Genomic DNA, 23,150 nt, shown 5'->3' on the forward strand with positions numbered 1-23,150 from the left:
CTAAGTGATTTGACCAGAATCACAGAATGTCGAGCTGAAGCAGAAACTCCAACCTGGTTCCCCAGTTGCAAAGTCTGCAGTTCTGGAAATAACACCACATCCTCTCCCCTAAGTGCAACATTTAATCAAGTGGTCAACTGGATAAAAAAACATAAAGATAACAAATAATTTAAAAGTGCTTTGTCGCTATTTGAAAACTCAGAAAATATGTCCTTATTTTAGTCTTTTAGAGCACTAACCATAATTTTGATGCCAATAAGACCCTCTCATATATGTAATTTCTAAAGGAAATGCTCTAGGTATTACAGTTTTGATTACATCAAGATGACGTCAGGCGTTCCACACTTTTGTAATAAATATAGAATGTTAGCAATCTAGTTGTTCATTAGGATACTGTTGAGAGGCAGAGGCCAGGGGCACGGACTCTGAAAATTGAAGGCAGGTAGGAGGGTGCAAAGGCAACAATTTAACCACACTGAGCAGGCAGGAAGGGCCGTGGCAGCACAACAGACTATGGAGGGCAGTGGAAAGGGGGGCAGGGGCAACAAACCAACAATACAGGACTTGCAAGAGAGGCTGTGGCAATGTAATAGACCATTGTGGGCAGAAGGAAGAGGCAATGGTAGTACAACCATACATGCCAACAGACCAGATTCAGCCACTAAACGTCCAATGTTTTTAAGCTCAAATGGGCTTTATTTGATCTGTCTCCTGTCTACAATCTCCTCTTTTTCAATGTAACTCAAAGGGGAAAATCAATACCCCAGTTTTTTTTCAAAATCTCCCTCTTACCAAGTTCAAAATGTTCGCAAGTATGGTACATTGGATCATGGAAGGAAATGGGGTAGGGACATGGACTTGGATAACAGAGGACAGGAGGGACATGGAGAGGTGCACCAAACTGACCCTGCAGGGCAGGCATCAGGGTTTGCAGCAGCACAATACATCACATAGGGCATGCGGGACAGGAGTGCAGCACAACAATCCATAGAAAGCAAGAGGGAGGGGACAGGACCATTCACATGGACAACAGAGAACAGAGGGGCAAAAGGCAATGGTAGCTAGCTGACCATAATGGACAGACAGGAGAGAAAGCTGCAGCATAACAGACCATAAAGGGCAGGAGGGATGGATCAGGGGCATTACAATGGAACAGAAGAGCCAGGAGGGAGGGAGTAGAGGTCTGCACATGTAAACAGAGGGCTGGGGGCAAGGGGGCAGGGCAGGAGCAGCAAGATAGCCATGGAGGTCAGGCAGGATGGGCGCTAGAAGCAAGACACACCGTGAAGAGCAACAGTGAGACTGTGATGGCATACACACAGACCATGGAGGGAAGGTGAGAGGGGGTCAGGGGCAGCTAACTGACCACACAGGGAAGGTGGGAGGGGCCATGGCAGCACAGAAGACCATGCATGGCAAGTGGGAGGGTTAGTGGCAGCACAATGGCTATGATGGGCAAGAAGGTGGGTGCAGGGGCATGCACAAAGGACGATGGAGGATAGAAGGGAGGGTCAGGACCTGTGCACAGACAAGAAAGTTCAGGGGAAGGGGCCTCACAACAGACCGCACGGGGCAGGCAGGAGGAGCAGTTGCAGCACAACAGACCAGGGAGGGCAGAAGGGTGTGGCAGTACAATGGACCATGTAGGACAGGAGGAAGAGGATAGGGGCATGACATGTGGACAGGCAGGGTGGAGGTGGCAGGGACAGGTTACAGTCATCTGACAATGCTAGGCAGGTGGGAGGGGAGTGGCAGCTCAACAGAACACTCAGAGTAGATAGGAGTGGCAGGTCCATGGAACATGGTGGGCAAAAAGGATGGAGCAGGGGCATGCACAAAGACATCGGAGGGCAGGGGGAAGGAGAATAGGGGCAGCAAGCTAAGCACAGAGTTTAAGCAGGAGGTCAATGATGGGGCATAGAATTAGGCAATGGAGGGCAGGAGGAGTGGACTGGTACATCATACTAAATTGAGGGCAGTGGCAGCACATCAGACCATGCATGGCAGGAGGGAGGAGGCTAGTCCATGGATTCACACAACAGAGGATAGGGAGGAGGGGGATGGGGCAGCAAGCTAACTGTTCAGAGAAGGCGGGTATTAGGAACTTTATTGTTTTTAAAACATGTGTCTGTGCGAACTACTTAAAATATGAACAAGTATGCAGCATAATCTCACTTTTATTTAGGAAGAAGAGGACGTTTGTGACTGTGACTCCGGGCTCACTTAGCAGAAACACCCCCTGACCCTCCACCCCCATCACAAAATGTAATGCCCGTGAAAAGGGTAGGTGAACACAGTGTTATATAGAACATAGTCCTGAGAGCACGATTGAAAATGAAAACTAGATATAGTGTATGGTATAAACTATGCACCAAAAAGTGTGATATAAGATGAACCGGGCGTGAAATATAATATGCAATACATTGTGCGCAATGACAGATTCATTGGAGAGCGCGAGATAGCACAGGCACTAGCGCGTGCTATGCGATATGCGCCTTGGAGTGTAATATGCACAGGGCAGTGTTGTGTAACCTAACTAGTCTCTAAAGTTGTAATATAAAATATGTGCTGGGGAGTGTAACGTTGCATATGCACTGTGACAAAGATATGGATCCCAGATTGTAATATGTATGGCATAGCACTGTGGGGCAATATAACCCATGCGAAGACAAGTGTGGCATGACATATTCACGGGGTGGTGTTACAGAGCACATGGGCTAGAGAGTGTCATAGCATATGCACTAGCTGGTGGAATACAACACAGAGGTGTGTGGCACTCGGCAGGCAATGGTGGGTGTAACACAGCATTGGGCTCTGCCAGGAGCGCGCTGTGACTCTCAAGTGATGTTTGTCCCCTTTCCAGAGAGTACAATAAAAAGTATTACACATCCGGCAGTGGCTGTGTGTTTTATTAACCGTGAGGGGGGTTTCTTGCATAGTTATGGTCGAATTTTTGTCGAATCCCCTTTGAATGGCTTGGTGTGCATGTGTATTAAATGTGCCCGTCAATAGCTACCCATGTTTGTATAAATAAACGACAAGGGTGTCTACCGGGATTAGGCACGGTAGGGCATCAGACATGTCAGAGCTTCACTAGTGGTATATACATTCCACGTGGATTCATTGTATGCATAGTCACCTTTTAATGAATATCACGCAAATCGTCATGGTGATAGGTACGTACGGTTTGTCCAGCATGTCCTAGGTGTGTATATAAATATATATTTTTTTAAAATAATAAAAAACAGTGGCCGGCCCTGGGGATTGGGGTAAAAAAAAACTTGAGATGTCTTGAGTGATGTCATGAGTGATGTCACTGACCATGTCATGAGTGATGTAATATGTGACGTCATCAGCAGTGCATTGCGGGCGAGCGAGTTATAGTTAGCTGAACTAACTATAACGGGGGAATTTCAATGTTTTGTACAAGTGAAAAGTCCAGCTAACTATAACACCCCTGAAACCTATGTTTTTTTCAGTGAATTTCTGAGGTTTTTTAAATGCTAATTCCTAACTATAACGTGCCTGAAACCTATGTTTTTTTCTGTGAATATATATATATATATATAACCACAGCGTTTACTTTCTCTACTTCCAGCTGGCGATGACAAAGATAGTAAGTGTATATATATATATATAAATATATATGACTGTATTTATAATTATGTGTGTTTTTGTATGTAATGTATGTGTAAATGTATAAATACATAAACACACATGCACGATATATATGCACACATAAAATGTGTATATAAAACCGTTTGGACTCTCTAAACCTCCTGACGGCGAGAAGAGAGAAATGAACCACTGGGAGGTATGGCAACAATTCTTTTAATCCTCAGAGATGACACGTTTTGGACACCACTTGTCCTTGATCACATACAGGGAAACGCGGTTCACCAGTTTTTAAATGTGCTTGACTTTACACCCACGTGATTGTATAGACATAAAAAAAATACTATCCGCGCATAGCTTGCATTTACTATGAAGTCTGCTTTCTAGTAGTTCACTGGCTCGTCTTTCTCATTTCAATTAAAAGCACAAATTCTATACAAGGTAAAACAAAGCTGTATATGTTGCAATGCACAATTACAGAAGCCTAAAAACCAATATTCAGTATTTGCTAAATTCATTAGTAAAATGAGGCACCTCTGATAAATGTTTTAAAATAGGCCAAACCATGAATTTACATTTGTTAAAATCATAGCACTGATATAACGCCCTTAAAATAATCTGCTTGATGTTGAATTCATAAGTGGAGAATGTGCAAAATTGCATTAAACCAAGTAAGTAAGTGCAATTCTCAAAATAAATCACAGTGGTTACTCTATCTACATGAATGCAATTAAACATACCCCTACTTGCTGGCTTAATGATGAATTCATAAACAGAAAGTGTGCAAAATCGTAATTAACCTTGAAAATAAATAGAAAGTGCAATTCCCAAGAGAAATCACAGTGAGAATTCTATCTGGATGAATGCAGTTAATTCTGTTTCTATTTGATGGCTTACAATTGTCACTGATTGTATCGACAGAGGAAATACAACTACGTCAGCCAAAAAAAAGTGTGCAAAAGATCGCAGACTAGTTAAAGTGCTATGTGCCTATTTAAAGTGCTACCTTGGGTCATCCTGACCTAATAAAGTGCAAGTGCTAATAATGAAATACATACAAAATACATGCATGGTGTGAAAAAAAGGGATAGTGCGAGCCCTGATGGGATAAGGGCACAGTATGGGAAATCAATAAAAAAATGCTGTACACTGTCTTCAGTTAGTGGGAGATCCTCGCATCTAAAATCATGGGTCATATTTCTAACCTCCCTGTCAAGAGATGTACAAATTTACAGGAAATAGTGTACGTCTTCTGTGTTGTTCAGCCCATTGGGATACTTGCTGTCCAACTCAAGGAGCATTTTAGATTCTAGTTGTCGCAACATTTTCTCTCTGTCTCCACCCCTCCGAAGTTTGGGGATGGCAGTCACAACAAAGTAGTTTAAACATTTAAGATCATTGTTGTGCTCATTTTGAAAATGTTGCGCAACAGGATATATCGGATCGCTATATACAATGGCACGCAGGTGTTGCAGTATTCTGACATGCACCTGTAGCTTGGTGCTTCCTACATATCTCATGCCACAGGTGCATGTCAGAACATACACCGCAAACTCTGTTCTGCAGTTAAAGCTGCCTTTGATGGTAATCATAATGGGGTTGAATGGCGTGGAGTATTGTGTGGTATTCACCCCAAATCTGCAAGCTCTGAGGACGTTCATCTAAAGAAACCTTGTCTAGGTGATAACCACCTTTTGGTAGTTGATAATTCAGGGCTGTTTTTAACAATTTGAGATTGCATAGAAGGACCTTTTTTGTAAGTAATGGTTGGTTGATGAGGGAGTCTCGGAGCTAAAACCCCATCAGTTAGCACTATAGGCCAATTACGTTTAATAATTGACCTAATTTTCCTTTCCTGTCTGGTGTATGCTGTAATAAATCTGGGGGCATCCTCCACTGGTGTAGATACCTCATTCACCTCATATTTGTGCAGTAAGGAATTTCTAGATCTATTCTTTACTTTCTTAACTGCTTCCTGCAAGCTTTTTTTCATTGTAACCTCTCTTTCTGCATCTGTTAAGTGCCTCTTTGGTGCACTGGACTAAGTCCTCTTGAGTACTGCAGATTCTTTTTAGTCGTAAGAGTTCTCTGAATATTTATATTTAGATGTTTTGGGTGAGCACTGCTGGCATGGAGTGTGGAATTGACAGCAGTGACTTTCCTGTGTAGTGTGGTAGCTATTTTGTATTCTTTGACATACACCCTAACATCTAAGAACTCAATACTCTCCTTGCTAACCTGAGAAGTAAATTTAAGATTAGTCATATTTACATTAATCTTTTGAATAAAATCAGTAGCACTCTTTTCATCCCCCTGCCACACAATAAAAATGTCATCGATGTATCTGTTGTACATGACTTTCAAATTCCGCTGGGTACGTGTGCTTGAGGACCTGCTCCTCCCATCAGTCTACATGTAAGCATGCATAGCTGGGAGAGAAGCATGCCCCCATCGCCACACCCCTCTTTTGTATGTACACATAGTTCCCAAAGATCCCTGCTTTTTATAACAAAGAACTCTACCTTGGAGCACCTAGGGCAGATTTTAGGGGTAACTTAAATGTAATAAAAAGGTAGTTTTGACTTTTAGAAGTGCGTTTAATTCCAAAGTCAAATTTGGACATTGTTTATGTGAAAACCAGCCTGCAAGCCAGGCCTGGCTTTAAAATGACACCAGACACCACAGCACTGCACACTTAAGTGCATTAAGTCGACTGGGGTTTCCAACCCTCCATGCCCTACCAAATACTAGGGAATTACAGCTAGGTTGTTTTGCCAATTAAAATTATACCAATTTCCACAGCACTGGCCCGGGGCCTGGCTAGCAGAGCCCAGGGCACTTTCATGGTCAGTAACAACCAGCAATAGTCAAAAAATGGAGGTGATCAGGGAAAAAATGACAACTTTACTACAGTTACAAAGTAGGTGTGAAAAGTCAAACAACCACTTGCCCTTCCACTCTTTAACGAAATTTGAGAGATGACAGTGGTCCCTTGGGCCATTGCCTACTCCCCAATAAAAGTTTTTTTTTAACATGCAAAAAAGTGAAAGCCGTCCCAAAAGGAACCAGTCAGTTCTGCAATTGGATTTCCACTTCAACTTGGGGGTCAGTGACGTTTCAATGATTTACAACTACTATTTCAGTCCTAAATCATTGGTACATGCATAGGAATCACTATTTGTAAAGGACATCTACAACACACCCGTTCCACAGAGTGATTACTTTCACTTTTCTAAACCAATTTTAGGAATCAGAAAAAGAGTTACTGATTCCTAAACTGGGTTTAGTACATTTCAAAAGGCATTTTTGCAGACACAAAATCTGAAATGGGCAATTTGCTTCAGCAAAAATGCTTTTTTTCATCTGGCCCTAGATTTGGTCCCTGCAGAATCCTTGAGGAAAACCTGGGTTTTTCTCTTGCTGCCAACCAATTAATTTTGTATTCTGCATCTACACTTCAATGTTTGGAGAGTGCACTCCTATTTAAAGAGGAATCTGCATTCTCCCTGCAACCTATGCTGTGGCAAAGTGCCCAACCTCTTAATTATATACTCACCAAACTCCTTGAACATTCCTGGTCACTAGACATTTTATGTCCTAATGGCTCCATATCACACTACATCAAAGTTCTGCCTTGATAGATTACATTTGTTTTTATAGTTTAATATACGGCATACACGCTTGGACAAGGTGTGAGATGAAAAGTTGCATCAGTGTGTTGGGCCCACATGAGAGCAGAATTTCTTGAGCACCTTTCCCACAAAGCCATACACTTTTTACCACTCAACCTACCTTGGGCTGCTCTCCAAAGAACTCATTTTCATAGTCACATGAAGATGATTCAAGCTCAACCTCATGCTTCTTCATCTCAAACGTCTTGGCTTCAGTTGTTGAATTCTTGGTAGATTCCCTCTGCTGAGCTGATCTAGACCTTGAAAACAAGAAATGGAAGACTGGCAGTGAAACCTGCAAAGCCTCAGAACTTAAAAATGGCGAAAGTGCAGGAAAAGACAGGAAATCTCTATCATAGTAGATACAGCAGGACATCATCCAAGTTTCATGACTTCTATTCTCTGCATGCCTGTGGACCATACAATTCAAGTTGGTGTGGCCTGTAGCTTTGATGTGTTCACCACCTGTTTATACGAGCTCCGAGCTGCACTAAAAGGACCTGTGCTCCATCTGAGCATTGCCAAATGTATAGCCTGATTCAGCACAGCAATCCAGCAATCCGGGGGTTATTGTAAAGTGTGGCTTGCCACCCCAGAGAGTCTCCTGGCACTAGGTCCTAATATCCTTAATTAAAGAGCCATATCATGAGCCTTTTCCTGAATTCATTAAGTGATGGGCAGGTGTGTAGGTGGAGGTCGTTCCAGGACTTGGCAGTGAGGTAGGAGAAAGAACGACTGTCGCATCGGCTCTGGCGTATGCTTGGGGTGTGGGCCAGGGTGAAGGTAGTTGGCTCTGGTCATGTCATCTGTGAGGTATAGGATGAGCTGTGTGTTGTCGACGTATGAGATGATGTTGAGTCCGTGGTTGTGGGCAATGTCAGAAAGAGGTGTCATGTAGGTGTTGAAGAAGGTGTGGCTGACGGAGGAGCTAAGGGGGACGCCACAGATGATGCTCTTGGGTTTAGAGGAGAATGGGGGATAGCTGGATCCTCTGCATTAGGCCAGAGAGGAAGGAGGCAACCCGGTTGAGAGTGTTGAGTTGGATGCCTAGCTGATGGAGTCTGGTGATAAGGGTGTGATGGGAGACGGAGGTCAAGGAGGATGATGGCTGCTGTTTCTTCCTGGTCGAGGAGGCATCTGATGCAATCAGGACGGTCTAACTGCTGTGATTAGCTCTAAAGCCCAATTGTGAGGTGCTGAGAAAGCTGTTCGAGGCATTCGATGAACCGGAAGTTGATGGCTTTCTCCAAGACCTTGGCTGGGAAGGGGAGTAGCAAGTTGGGTCAGTAGTTCTTGAGTTTGCTGGGGTCGGCGGAGGGTTTTTCAGGGAGGCTTGACCTACGTGTGCTTCCATGCGGTGGGGACGGTGACTGTTGTGATGGACATGTTGAAGAACTCCATCAGGATTTTGCCGATCTCTCATCTCCCTATGTTGTAGATGTGGGGAGGGCAGGAGTCCTTGGGTACACAGGAATGTATTGAGTTCATGATGGTGACAGTGTCTTGGATTGAGAGATGTTTCCAGTCGGAGAGTCGGTGGGTTTCGGTGCACTGGTGTGGGCAAGGAGGTGATGAAGTAAGTGGGTTGGGGGTCAAAGTAGCTGTAGATGTCTGTTATTTTGTGATTGATGTAGTCCGCTAGGGTGTCGCTGTGAGCTTGGGAGGGATTAATTGTGCTCTCAGTGGCAGTTGGGTAGGAGAACTCTCTCACGATGGTAAAGAGCTCCTTGGCATGGTTGGCGCTTAACTCAATGCAGCTGGTGAGGGCGTCATCTTGGCTTTCCTGAGGTAGTGGTGGTAATTGTTGAGGTGGTATCTGAATGAGCTGAGTTTGGTGGGGTTTTTGCTGGGAGCGCCAACGTCTCTCCAGTTTCTTGCTGTTGTGTTTGATGGTCTGTAGCTTGGGGTACAACAGCTTGTGTGCTTTGCAGATGTGTTGCAGGGGGTGTCTTCAATGGGGGCTATGGTGTATGTGGCAGAGGAGATCCACTTTGAGAAGTCCTGGATTTTGAGTTTGAGGTTGTCAGAGGGAGGGATCCTGGCTGCTTGAGGGTGGAAGTTCAGAGTGGTTCTGCGTTTCTGTTCCACTTTCTGCGGGGATGGGTGGGAGCTGGTAAGGGTGAAGTGGACAATAAAGTGGTCCATCTAGGTAAGTTTGGTAGTGTGGGAGAACTTGATTCTGTCACTGGAAGAGAAGATATGGTTCAGTGTGTGTCCTGCTATGTGCGTGGGGTGGAGACCAGCTGGAAGAGACTGAGGTTGCTCATGTTCTTGAGGAGGATGGCAGAGTTGGCATCATCGGGGTCCTCAAAGTGGAAGTCCAGGTCTCTCAGAAAGATGTAGTGATTGAAGTCGATAGCCATGGGGGGTGGTGGGTGAAGTTGGGAATGCCGTTGAATACAATTTGCGTGGGGTTCTGGGGTCTGTAAGTGAGGGTTCCTCTGATGGTAGTTTTAGCGTAGAGTCTGATCTGAAAGTTGAGGTGTTCCATGAATGGCGTACTGTCATCGTCCAAGGTGGTGCATTGGACGGTGTCTTAATGGATGATGGTGATGTGTCTGCCCTGTCTGCCGGCGTGGTTGGAGTATAGCAGCTTGTAGCTGGAGGGCATCGCTGTAGCATGGTTGGGTGCTGATGAGGGAGTGACCCAGGTTCCATAATGAATATCGCATCGGGTGAGGGTGGTTATGGTGTCCCAGACTTCTGCGGCGTGCTTGCAGAGGGATCAGATGTTGATTAGCATGTAGTGGAGCTTCAGTGCGGGTGTCGTCTGGGTCAGAGTTGCTGGAGAGTTGGAGTTGGCGTTGCAGGTGAAGCAGCAGCTCTTGCAGGAGAAGGGGCCTTCTATGGTTCTAGGCGTGGTGATGCAGCAGTTGGTATCTTTTCTGGGGTTGAGGGACTGGAGTTCATCTGAAGTGTACCGGGGTGAGGAGAGTAGACCAGGGGTCCTGGCCCTGGGCGCGGTCCAGGAGCGAAAGGGCCCAGACATGCTTGGATTTGGCGCGACTGTGGTGCGCCATCAGTGCTGTGGTCTCCGTTAAGTGGGTCCTGGGGTGGGAGGGGCACAGGGAGGTGGTGAACATCAGCAAATGGCGGGAAACTGGAAACGGCGGGATATGGGAGGCATGGGTGGCCTCACAGTGGCAAAACGAAGGCTGACTGGCAGGGGAAGTGGGGGCAACTAACTATACAAAACAGAGCGCTGCATAGCAGGAGAGAGGGGGGCAACTTACTATACAAATGAAAAGCAGATTAGCGGAGGAAATGGAGGCACGCTAACTAAACATAAACAAGGGCTGATTGCGGCAGGACCTGCAGGCGCAGCAATAGGGGGAGCTGTCACAGTGTAATGATAGAACTTAGTCCCTCTTTTAGCTCAATCACACTTACATGACAGGATACGTTGTGGTTTACTTTTGTTATGGCCTTAGCGTTCTGCAGTCCTTCTCCATGGTTGCGAATGTTGACTCTGGCAGTTGAGCTTAGGAACCACTGGAGAGAGACCTGCAGTGCGTGGGCTCCTTATTTGGAAGTAAAGAAGACTTCTTTCATAATCCCTGGAGTTTCCTCTTTCTTTTATTTAGAAAATACCACTTCACACAAGACCTGCTCATCAGGCATGTTGCAACTGTTTAAGAGCCCTTGTAGACCACTGCATTAGCACAAACAGTGGTGGCTCCTCCGCTAAGGCAGATAAGCTTTGCCCCACTGTGTTTTAGCAGTGTAAATAAAGGAAACATAAAATGATAACAACTGGTTGTTATTATCATTTTATGTTTCCTCTGCTGCAGCAGTTCTGTGGGTGGGGTGGGGCTGCTCTGCTCTCAGAGCAGGGAAGGGGAGAGGTGATCTGCCCACTCCAAGTGCGCATGAATGCTTGGCAGGCCGTCTTGGGCCAGCCAAACATTCCTGCGCACTTTGCATGTTCTCCAAGCAGACTGCATTACAGCCTGCATCGAGAAAATGCACAGACCCCAGTCCCTGGCCTACCGGCAAACCACAGCGCTCAGACCAATCACAATGCTGCATTGCAGCGTTGTCATTAGCTATGGGGCACCTGGGAGGTAGGACTTTTTTCTTTATTTTTAATCCCTCACCCATACACCCGGTGTGTGCCGACTGTCCCTGAGCATAAACACAGATATAACTGCCTCATTCCACTATGATAAATTGACACCCACTATATCACTCATACAGCATTGAAAATTGAAATGTCACACATAAATACACTGCGAACATGGAAAATGTCACACATGAGAAAACTAAAAATCTGGCAATTATGCTCCTGCAGAGTGCCCACATGCTCTATCCTGTTGCCATCATATTCAAACTCTACATGGTACCCCCAGAACTTAAATTACTCAGCAGCATAAAGACTTCAATGCAAAACCTGCTTTAAACTTATTGAAAGAGCAGGGTCTAGCAGAAATTCACTCCAATCAAGAACAAAATTCTGTTGCTAGCTAATAGTAACATACAATGACACATTCAAGCATGGCTCTTCGAAATGAATGTGAAGAGTTGTGAAGAGGTTCATCCCTCAGCTGACACAGTATGCAGAATTACTTGGTTGCATCTGTGATACTGACCTACCCTTCGAAGAATGCTGCCAAGACAAACAAGGCAGCATGATACGACTTCTTCCTCCTGAAGAAAGTTAAACTCTACCTTCCAGAAACCGATTCAAAATTATAGTCAAAGCCTAAATCTTATAACACCTGAATGAAGGCGTACCCTCAGCTCACCTGAAAGGCACCCTACAAGCAGCAGCATATCCCACAAAAGTTATAAAGTACTTTGAGTAAGTCACTTTAGTCCTGATGAAACTACATGGGCTCCACCACCAAGCCTTTATGTTATTCAATATAAGCTGTATCACATACAAGGCCATTTAAATCTCCACCCCTCCCTTCCTGGCAGAGAAATTAAACACACTGTATAGCATATTTACTAGAATATTATGGACAGAATATTGTGACAAAAAATAACATGGCTTAAATATTGAATACAAAACATTTTGAAGGAAGGTACATATAGAGGAGTATAGGTTTAGTACACTAAACTCCCCATATATTTACTTTGATGATAGGTATCTATAAATATTTAAATTATTTGTATGCGGAGTTAAGAAAAAGACATTTATACATATATTATCTACTGGCCGTCGCCAGTAGATAGTTATAGTTAGGACCGAGTTCCCATAGGAAATCTGAAAATTCTATTTTGAATAACTTTGGCGCCGGTTGACTTATCTTTGTGAAATTTTCAAAACTAATGGGGCGCTCCGCTCAGCTCCTACCCTGAAAGTCTCGGGGTGATTTGTCAAGCGGGGGCTGAGAAAAAAGGGGGGTCCCAAAACGCGTTTTCCCCATGCATTTTCCCATAGGACCTTTAGTCGAAGGTACAGTCCGAATGGCTGATGAGAATTACTTGAAATTTGGCAAAGAGGTAGTCCTCAGGTCAGGCATGTGCCTTTTGCATATATGGTGTCAATCTGTTCAGTAGTTCCTGAGAAAATTGCAGTTAAAAGTACATAAATATCTATATGCGCGCACCGTGCACGCACGGTGCTCGCACGGGGCGCGCACCAAATGTCCGCAAGCGTAATTCTGATTGGTGGTTAGATGTCAGTCAACATTCCAATCGGTCGAAATCAGGAAGTGTCGGACGCCATTTTGTGTGTGACAGTGAAAAAGAAAGGTGGAGAACGTGAAAAGGGGGCAGGGTAGAGAGTTCCTGACCCCCTAGCCTTTGTCAGGGGGTCCCTGAAGGACCTCGAAGGGTGAAAAAAACATTTTATTTTTTTTCAAAAAATCGCAGTGTGCGCGCACGGTGCACGCACCTCCCAGCCGCCATTTTGAGTTTTAGAGGCAGAACAGAGCTAAAACCACAAGTGGAGAACGTGAAAAGGGGGCAGGGTAGAGAGTCCCTGACCCCCTAGGCCTTCTCAGGGGGACCATGAAAGACCCCTAAGATCCCAAAAAAAGAAAAAAAAAAGTATAAATATTGCGCGGTGCGCGCACGGTGCCCGCACGCATCAGAAATGAATTACTTTTAACCCGATTTCTAAAACATGAAAAGTAGAGGCAGGGAAGACACTCCCTGACCCCCTAGACCTTCTCAGGGGGTCCCTAAAGGACCTCGTAAATAAAAAAAAACATTTTGTTTGAAAAAAAAACCCTTAAAAAAAAAAATTTAAACTGTTTATAAGTTTATAGAAGATATTAACTATGCTGTTCAACTTTATCCAAATTAAAAAAAAAAGAGCTGAGCCATTCCATATTACAGGATACAGTCAATCTATAACTATATACATAGGTAGTTTATTGTAAAATAAATATATAAAAAATATAATAATACATACATAAATTAGCATTTAAAAAACCTTACAAATTCACTAAAAAAACCATAGGTTTCACACACGTTATAGTTATAAATTAGCATTTAAAAAACCTTGCAAATTCACTAAAAAAAACATAGGTTTCACACACGTTATAGTTAGGAATTAGCATTTAAAAAACCTTGCAAATTCACTGAAAAAACCATAGGTTTCACACACGTTATAGTTAGGAATTAGCATTTAAAAAACCTTGCACATTCACTGAAAAAACTATAGGTTTCACACACGTTATAGTTAGGAATTAGGATTTAAAAAACCTTGCAAATTCACTGAAAAAACCATAGGTTTCACACATGTTATAGTTAGCTGGACATTTCACTCGTACAAAACCATTGAAATTCCCCCGTTATAGTTAGTTCAGCTAACTATAACTCGCGCGACCGCAATCCACTGCTGATGACGTCACATATTACATCACTCATGAGATGGTCAGTGAGTGAATAAACAAATATTTTCAACCGACGAAGAGGAGTTCGTTCATTCATTTTTGCCGCGCGCTGTGCGCATGGAGGTCTCTGGATGCTTTAAACCTATATATATATATATATATATATATATATATATATATATATATATATATATATATATATATATATAAGAGTTCCTGACTCGATTTTCAATCCACAGAAAAAGCAGGTACGGACCACAACGTGCATTTCCAGTGCAAGTTTATTGCATCCTTGTTCAGCTACATTTCAAACAGCAAGTGCCCAGCATGACGCGTTTCGACAGCTACACGCTGTCTTGATCACATGACGCATCACGGGCCAATCATCTATAAATACATTTTTTTTAAAAGAGTTAAAAAAACTGGTAAGACACATTCTTTTGACTGCAATCAGAATAAAAATAGAAAAAATACTTCCGTTGTATATAATACAATCGCAGTCAAACAAATAAACTCAAACAATGCACATAATGCAAATGTTAAGTGTCTAAAGTTAACTCATTAAATCATGGTTTCTTATAACACATAAATAACCAGTTTCGTTATATAACATAATAGCTGAAAATTCAATTTCTTAAGAACGTTAGAAAACGCCGTAAAGATGCTTTCATAGACTTTTATGTGTGTATGAATACCTTGCTACTATCATATGTCAAGCATAAAGTGCAAAAAGTGCTTAAAAGTGCATATCCTGATAAATCTACATATTTATAGAGAACCTCTTAAATCTCAGAGTTTAAATACTGATTGTAGATAAAATTCAAGTGCAATTCCAAAAAGATGAACAGATATCACGCTTATAGTGTAAATATCCTGCTAAAGTGCATATCATTATCAATCATCATAAATATGGGTCATCTTTACTGTGTAAGAGCAGTGTGATGATTGTACAAAATGTCAAGATAAAGTGCAAGTGCATCAATATGACATTAAAATAATGAAAATGCATAACAACACGGCATGAACACTACAATCCAAAAAAGTGGAAATAAGAGTGGTTATAATATATATATATATATACACATATATTTCCCTTTGCTTAATCAAATGGTGTTCTGTATTGATCAGACCATTGATAGTGGTCTGAGACCTAGAAGCAAGTTTACACCACAATTACCGACTGTTAACTTGGTTGACGTGTTTCATGAAATGCTCACTGATGATATTAACAAGTTAAGAACAGCAGAACAACTAAAAAATCGGAAAAAATGTCAGCGCAGGATAGGAGGGAATTGACAAGCCCTCAGAAAAGGGAGACAATGTTGTTATTTTAAGCACCAACCAATATACCAAGGAAATGAAGACAGGCAAAAGGTAAAAAAACACTATCAAGAATTGAGAAATAACCCCAACAATTCAAGGATGGGCCCAACAGGGGCTGCCTTTACATGAGAAATAATTATATTTAAAGACTGATCACCCAGGATGCTGGTAATTCAAAGGTGCATAAAGATCTTTAAGACCCCCCAGGGAGACCGATTGTTAACATGAATGGGTCACTGCTAGAAAACACCTCCAGACTTTTAGACCTGTTCCTATGTCATTATATCACCAGCCTTTCATCATATATACATGACACAAAAGATTTTTAAAGTAAGGTGAACAACATTCCCTGGTGCAGTGGTTACATCATGGTAATGTATGTCTGCTCCCTGTATACCGCGATTTCTCATAAATACGGATAGAGGAATGCCGCTACTTTTTAAGATTGAGGTCTTTGGCATTGGCACAACACACCACAATGCTCCTCACAATGCTCTCCTTCTGTCTCACCCACAACGTCTTTCTCGTCGATAAAAAAACATATCTTCAGAAGCAGGGGACAGTGATGGGGGCAGCTTTTGCCCCATGTATGCTAACATCTATATGGGTTGCTGGGAGAAAGAAATTGCTTTGGCCGAATGTAATGCACACCACACTAGCAGGATTGGTATGTGGTTGCATTTAATTGACGACTTTTTCATCTTGGTGGAGGGGGAAGAGTTGTTGTTGAGTGAGTACATTACCATTTTGAATGCCAATCCTTATAATATCCAATTAACTGTGAATTGGAGCATGTTGGAGATTGATTTTCTGGATGTTAAACTGCAAGTAGTGGGTAACTCTATTCAAACTAAGGTTTTCTGGAAAAAGACTGAATGTAGTTCTATCTTACATGTCAACAGTGGTAATTCCTGTTCTTTAAAATGGAATATATCATACAGTCAGTTACTCAGGGCACACAGGATTTGTTCTGCCGATGGGCTATTTGAAATGGGAGCCAGGATGATAGTTACTGGGTTATTTGAAAGGGGCTATCCATCACTAGTTCTCAGAGAAGCTATGCAGAGGGTCCTCACTAAAAACAGTGAGCAGTTGCTGAGTACTCAGGTCAAATCCCCTACCATAACAGGGGCTGATGGAAACCGAGATCAAGTGGTACACTTTTTCATGGGCTATAATAGGGAATATAGTTCCATCAGTTCCCTGATCAACAGGAATTGGCATATTTTAAAGCATGATGAGCATCTGAAAGATATAATAGGTCAGCATTCCAAGATCACTTATCATAATGCACCATCATTGGGGGATATGTTAACCAGATCAATGTACCACCAAGAACCGGGTTTGCTGACCAGTAGAAGCTTGGGTTTTAGAAAATGTGCCACCTCTAAGGGCTGCGAATTTGGAATTAACTCCACAGAATATAAGACCTTTGAGGGTAGATGATCAAGATCAGGGAATTGATTACCTGTGGAACAGAGTTTGTGGTCTATGTTTTGGAAAGTGGTTGTGGTATGCATATGTGGGCAGCACAATCAATAGGCCAATATTATGGCATATATAACATATTAAAGTCCATCTACAAAGGAGGTTATAGGGAATTGGAATTATGCCAGCGTGAATGATCATTCTTCTAGGAACTGAAAGACGGTGGGGTCATAACCTTGATGCTTAGCTGCATGTCCACTTATGAGTTACAGTCTTAGCCGTAATCCTATCTTCCAATTTCCTGTTTCATTCCTCAATTTCCAGTCTGGTTAAGATTTTAGAAGAGATTTTTTGATACTTGACCCTCTATGATCTGAGAACTGTTTTACATGAATTGACTCATATGTATTCATCTTGGATGTCCAGTACTACACTTTACATATCATTGGGTTATGTTGATAGGGATCATAAGCAGTTTCGTTACAACGTCTGAGCTGTATTTCTCTTTGGGGGAAAGTACAGCTACCTTTTTTTGGGAGTCAGATGCAATAGCTGGGGGTGGATACATTTCCACTTTATATATATGTATATATGAGATTTAAACATTTATTGCATGCATTTTTGCTGAATTCATGATTTTAGTTGAGCCTTCAGAGATTTCCAATTTTTTTATGGTGTATATTAACAATGTGGGTTGTTTACAGAAGCACTTGCACTTTACAGTGGATGAGGCTGCTGGAGTTAATCAAATAGTGGAATTAATTCTGCACTTCAATTAGTGTTAGTTTGTATGTGCACTTTATGGGGTTGGTGCAATATGAGTATAATATGAGTCACTTGCACTTTATGTATATGTAGAAAATATTCATAATAATAATATTGTGCATTATTATACTGTGTTTCAATAATCATGATCAAATAATAATAACTGATTAATATATACCACTGATGAGTGAGTCATGTTGATATTATGCTGGACAATAGCACGGGTGCCCCAGACATCGAGTTTGACAACCCTAAGTTTGGAAACTGGTTTTACATACATCTTTTGTACATGAGGTAATGAAGGTATTTTCTAGTAAATGATTAGTATATCCGCCTCTGATGTACTGTGAACTTAAAATGAAGAATGGTGTTTGTATCGACCTGTATCATTAAATTCGGAAATTCAATGTGTCTGAAACCCCAGGACAGTACAGCTGAGTGGGCGCTCTAGATGATAACAGGAAGTGTGTCATAAAGGATATAATAGCCCTTTGTTGCTTTCTAAACACTGAATGTGTGGGTGATGGGATAGCCCGGTTGAAGGCGTGAGCCAAAACACATATGCTTTCCATGTAGGGTGTTGCTTTGACATAAGGAAGATCATAAAATTATAAATAAATATTTATTAGCACCTGGACTTTGTGCTACGGCATTTTTTTCTGGAGTAGCGGAGGATAGCGTGGCTGGTTTGTCGGATATGAGATGGTTGTTGTGGGAATATATATATATATATCCAAACCAACCCTACTCCTCACAGAAAAGGGCACGCACACGAAGAGTGCTAGGTTTCAATAGGCATTTATTGCATTAGGCCTCCTCCGACCCAGCAGCGTTCGTCAGTCTGTTAAGCGCCATTTTGTAAAATTATTTATAGTCCACCAAAATGTATAGACTCAAAAGACATACTGCTTTCATTGTAGAAATTTAAATTTAAAGTTAATAGACCCACTCTTGGAAAGCACAAGCCTTCTTGTGTAAATACTAAGAATGTGGAACATATGTAATGGATATAACGGATGGTCTCGAAAAATAACATTGACATATAGTCCTGGTAGTTCGAATGCCCAGTGTCTGATGCAAAATTGCACCTTTAGCCTGCATAGTGCATATGTGGACCCACCCTGATGCTTTCATTGTGCATTAGGTCATAATTCTCAAGCAACTGTTAAAAGAATAACCTATATTTAAACAATGAGCGCGTGCATTAAAGTGAAACCATTCCTGAATAGCAATCTGACATATTGCGCGATTGTAGTGCAACAAAAGAATAGACATAATTATACATGACTATCCAATCAATCGGTATGGGAAGCCACTCGAAGCGCTACCGGTGGCTGTGACTTATGGACATGAAATGACACATGCGCGCGCTGATATAATCGGTCATGCAGAGGTATCACATTGGCAATATACATCAACACCATAGTTACGGTGAAAAGCGCCACTGCAGTCCTTTGTTTGCTTTGCAAACACTTAACAGGACTTCCTGTCCCACAATGCCTCATTACAGTTATGTATAGCCTGTAAGCAATGCCAGCCAGTCTCAAGCATCGGAAACCAACAATACGTACACATGGACCCTTGAAATCTCGCCTCCGCGTCAAGCAGGCAATCGGCATGGTTCAGTGCTTGATTGGCATAAGCAAAAAATGCCTCAGCTATGCCACCGTGCTCACAATTATGGCTCCTAATCGAATTTCTTAAAGTCAAAAGGCGTAGAGACATCGCTACTCCTAGTAATGTCAAACACATTTCATTAAGTGCACTGACGCGCAGTCAGTAGAATTCAACTTGATGCGGGGTCGGGGGAGAGCAATGTTTAAAATCCAAATTGCCAAGCAGACCTCACCATACCAGTGTCGGCTGACACGGTGCCCAGTCACCAGGGATCCCATAGATAAAGTGTGAGGCATTTCTAGCCAGGGGAAAGTTAGAGACACAACGCTGAATGCCTTGAAGACCTCCTCGCGTCAGGATCACCACCACAAAAATATCATGCCATAAATCTAGACCACAAAAATACTTTGAAGATAAATATTTATATATATAACCACTAGGATAGCTTTCAATAAAGGTTGTCTTTAACCTATCATCAATAAGTGGTTGTTTGGACTGGTACAGACACCCACACACAATTGTCAATTTTTGACTCCTAGCCCATTATTACCCAACAATATTACAAAAATGCTAAAGTAATTGTGAAAACTGGGAATCAGACTGACTTAGATATGTTGAATTCTTTAGGGGGCATACAATACACAGTTTTGCCCCTAAGTAAGCAATTTAATGGTATATATAAACAGGAAGACAATAAAGATGGTTGTATCCGAGGAGGCGCACAGCGGCGGCGAAAAGATGGCCGCGACCTGAGAGGCTCCGCAACACCGAGCTTCATGTTCCGCTGAAGGGACCCCCTACTGCAACTCCGATGTTCAAGGAGGGGAGCTAGCACGTCAGAAACTGCCAGGAGTACTTGGGCAAGTTTCCGATCGATTTTATCACCATTTAAACTCCTTTTTTCCATCCGCATTTCAACTCCGTCAACAATGGCGGCCGCCATTTCGCGTACTCCCGTTTTAGTGCGTAATTAACTTGCAGACTGTTCCCTCCTGCGCCTGGACTCTAAATTTCCTGTCACCTCTTCTGCACAATTATTTTTTGTTTCCACGTCAGAATATACTCTTTTTCAGCAGGATAAAGAGCATGTTTTCTTCTTAGCAATTTGTAATTAATTCTCCTCAGCACAATGGTAACATCGCTTCTTTCCCTCCTTCATTTCTTGTCAGTTGGCGCATTTTTGCCTCATGATGGTCTCATTGCCTAATGCAATCATTAGCTGGCTGGATTCCATACTGCAATTTTGTGCGTTTACAGTCTAGTCCCACAACTTATTTGGCGTCACTATTCATTCTTCACTGCAGTATCATTTTAAATGATTTATACGTCTGCTGTTGCTTCGTTTCTTGCTACCTGGCACCCTGTGGCATTTTTTTTCTTGTGACAGAAAGTCTTTTTGCAATATTTGTTTGGACTGTTGACTCTGCACTCTCTTGCCTTCACATTTTGTTAATTATACCCAGGGTGACTCAGCTGTCTCTTTCTGGCGTTTCATAATCTGAGTTTCGAACTCGTCTTTTTTGCCTGTATATCATGGATCTTCCGCAGTCTTCCAAGTCTCATGGTGATGCAGGGGTTTCTTCTGGAGGTCGTAAGGATTCAACAGCTATTTTCGGCAAGCGACTTAAGAAGGACCTCTGTTGTCCACCTAAATCACCTCCTCCCCTCATGCTAGAGGATATTATGGACGAACTACACCTTATTCGCCCCTTCATGTCTGATACCACTGCTACTCTTCAAAGAATTGAGGAGAAATGGTCTGATCTTGACTTGAGACTTTCTGATGTCGAGCAGAAGATAAGTGATGCACAAGATATCATAGCTAAAGTTGATAACCTCACCAAAGAAGTTACCCAACTTAAGAAGACTACAGATGATTTAGAAAATCGTAACCGGCGTAACAATCTACGCATTTATGGAATTACGGAAGGTTCCGAAGTTTCTGACATGATCTCTTTCCTTAAATCTCAAGACTTGCAGATTGATGGCCTTCCTAATTCAATGAATTTTAACCCCTTCCATGCTTATGAGCTGTGCTCATGATGAGCTGGGTTCGTCATAACGGCTGCGCTCTGCCCACGCGCGATTGACTCCCCGCCTGTGTGGGAGAATCAATCAGTGGGCGGAGTCTTGACGAGCCCAGCTCATTATGAGCACAGCTCCACTGTGCCTCATGACGAGCTTGGCTCGACACGAGCACCGCGGCGCCGCCCTCCCCGTGCCGTGGGGGAATTACCCCCACAGCAAAGGAGTTAATATTCAAAGGGCACATAGACTGGGGCCTAAGACTTCTTCCTCTTCTACTAAACCAAGAGGCATCTTCGTCTATTTCCTGCTGTATTCTGATCTTATGGCGATTCTTATTGCTGCCAAACAACATAAACAGTTGCTATGGTCCGGTCATAAAATCTTCTTTAGTCAAGATGTCCCCAAACCAACAGCCAGCAGACGCAAGGAATTTCTTGATCTCAGACCAGCCCTGAAATCCATGAACGCTCGTTATGGCCTCATACATCCCTGCTTCTTCAAGGTGACATACAAAGACAGAACATTCTCCTTTGAGGATCCAGCTGACCTTCGGAAGTTCATCCATACTCATCGAGGAGAACTCATGGAACTTAGCAATCATTGAATGTTCTGTTACTTGTCATCTTTGTTCGCTTTTTCCCTTAGGTTTAATGTACGTCGTATGTCATGTTATCCACCTTGACTGTGTTTTAATTTTAATCTTTTAGGTTCCCCTGTGCTGTCCTGTTGTTGGAAATTTATCCCTGCATCACCCTCATGTCTATCACCTCTGATTCATCCAGTTGCTTTGTTCTTTATTGTCTGGTAAGTTCCCTTCCTCCTTGGTTCATTCGTCTATTATTTTCAATTTGGAGTCTTCTCTCCCTCCTTTCTTTATTGTCTTCTATATCAACATTATTTCCTCTCTGTGTTTCTTCTCAGTGGAGTGGCCGTCTTGGTTATTGTTGTCCTCCCCTCCACATTATTGTTCTTTGTTTTTTGGATTGTTATGGCTAAAGCCACTTCGCTTTCTGTTATCTCTTCTTCTTTATCTCCTCCTACACAACTTCTTTCCCCTCCTCTATCATTTTTTTGGCAACATTCTCCTTTTCTACTTTATTTTAAACCTTCTTCTCTTCCATCTCATCTTATGGTTCTTTATTGTTCTCCTATCCTGCTCCTGTGGTGGCCATTTGATACAATTACTTTTCCCTTGGCTGTCCTCTGCTATTTTCTTTTTTTCACCCTTTTTCCGCTATTTTATTCTCTTCTCTTTCCCTTCTCTTACTTCTCTTTAATTTCATACTTACCTTTTCTCAAAATTTACTCATGCATGGTCTTTGCGTTATCTCTTGGAATGTGAAAGGTATTCGCAACCCTGTTAAAAAACAGCGAGTCTTATCTCATTTAGCGAGATTGAAATTTCAAGATGCATTGCTGCAAGAAACACACCTCAAACTGCAAGATTTGTCTTCACTGCGTAAGCAATGGGTAGGAGAAGTCTTTTGTTCTCCGGCAGTAAAAAACAACAAGCATTTGCAATGCAATCGGTCTCGGCTTTTGGATCTTATATGTATTTACCTATGCAGCACATTATTGTGGGTACAGAAACACTTACTGTTCTAATGTGCGCAAATCAGGGAAAGGGTGCAGTACCAATCAGAATGTGCACTATTCTCTGATTGCCCCAGTACTGACCCAAAGTTAGGGCTATAACAAATGCTCAAATAACCAGAGGACAAGATGAGTAACCCAATTACATTTCTACTCGATAATCTTCCTTCGTGGACAAGGAAGGATATGCGTGTCATTTCAGGATTGATCACTGTGCATAATGCTGGATGGGGAATTTAAGCATGAGTAATTAGAAGGGTAATTTTACACATTGAGGCCTGGACTCCGGCATCATCCTTTTTTAGTCTAATGTTCTAAATTA

The 23,150-nt window shown here is 42.4% G+C and overlaps 1 protein-coding gene across 4 annotated transcripts in view; it reads right to left on the bottom strand.

The window, feature by feature from the left end:
* Positions 1-23,150, bottom strand: part of LOC146809013 (sialic acid-binding Ig-like lectin 14) — a 523,779-nt gene that overhangs the window by 199,637 nt on the left and 300,992 nt on the right. For all 4 annotated transcript variants that reach the window (XM_085615806.1, XM_085615807.1, XM_085615805.1 and 1 more), the window contains exon 8: positions 7,408-7,546. In XM_085615806.1, coding sequence (XP_085471932.1) covers positions 7,408-7,546 — 139 coding nt within the window. The remainder of the gene's footprint in view (positions 1-7,407; positions 7,547-23,150) is intronic.

Source organism: Triturus cristatus, chromosome 7 (genome assembly GCF_964204655.1).
Source record: "Triturus cristatus chromosome 7, aTriCri1.1, whole genome shotgun sequence".
Classification (NCBI taxonomy): Eukaryota; Metazoa; Chordata; class Amphibia; order Caudata; family Salamandridae; genus Triturus; species Triturus cristatus.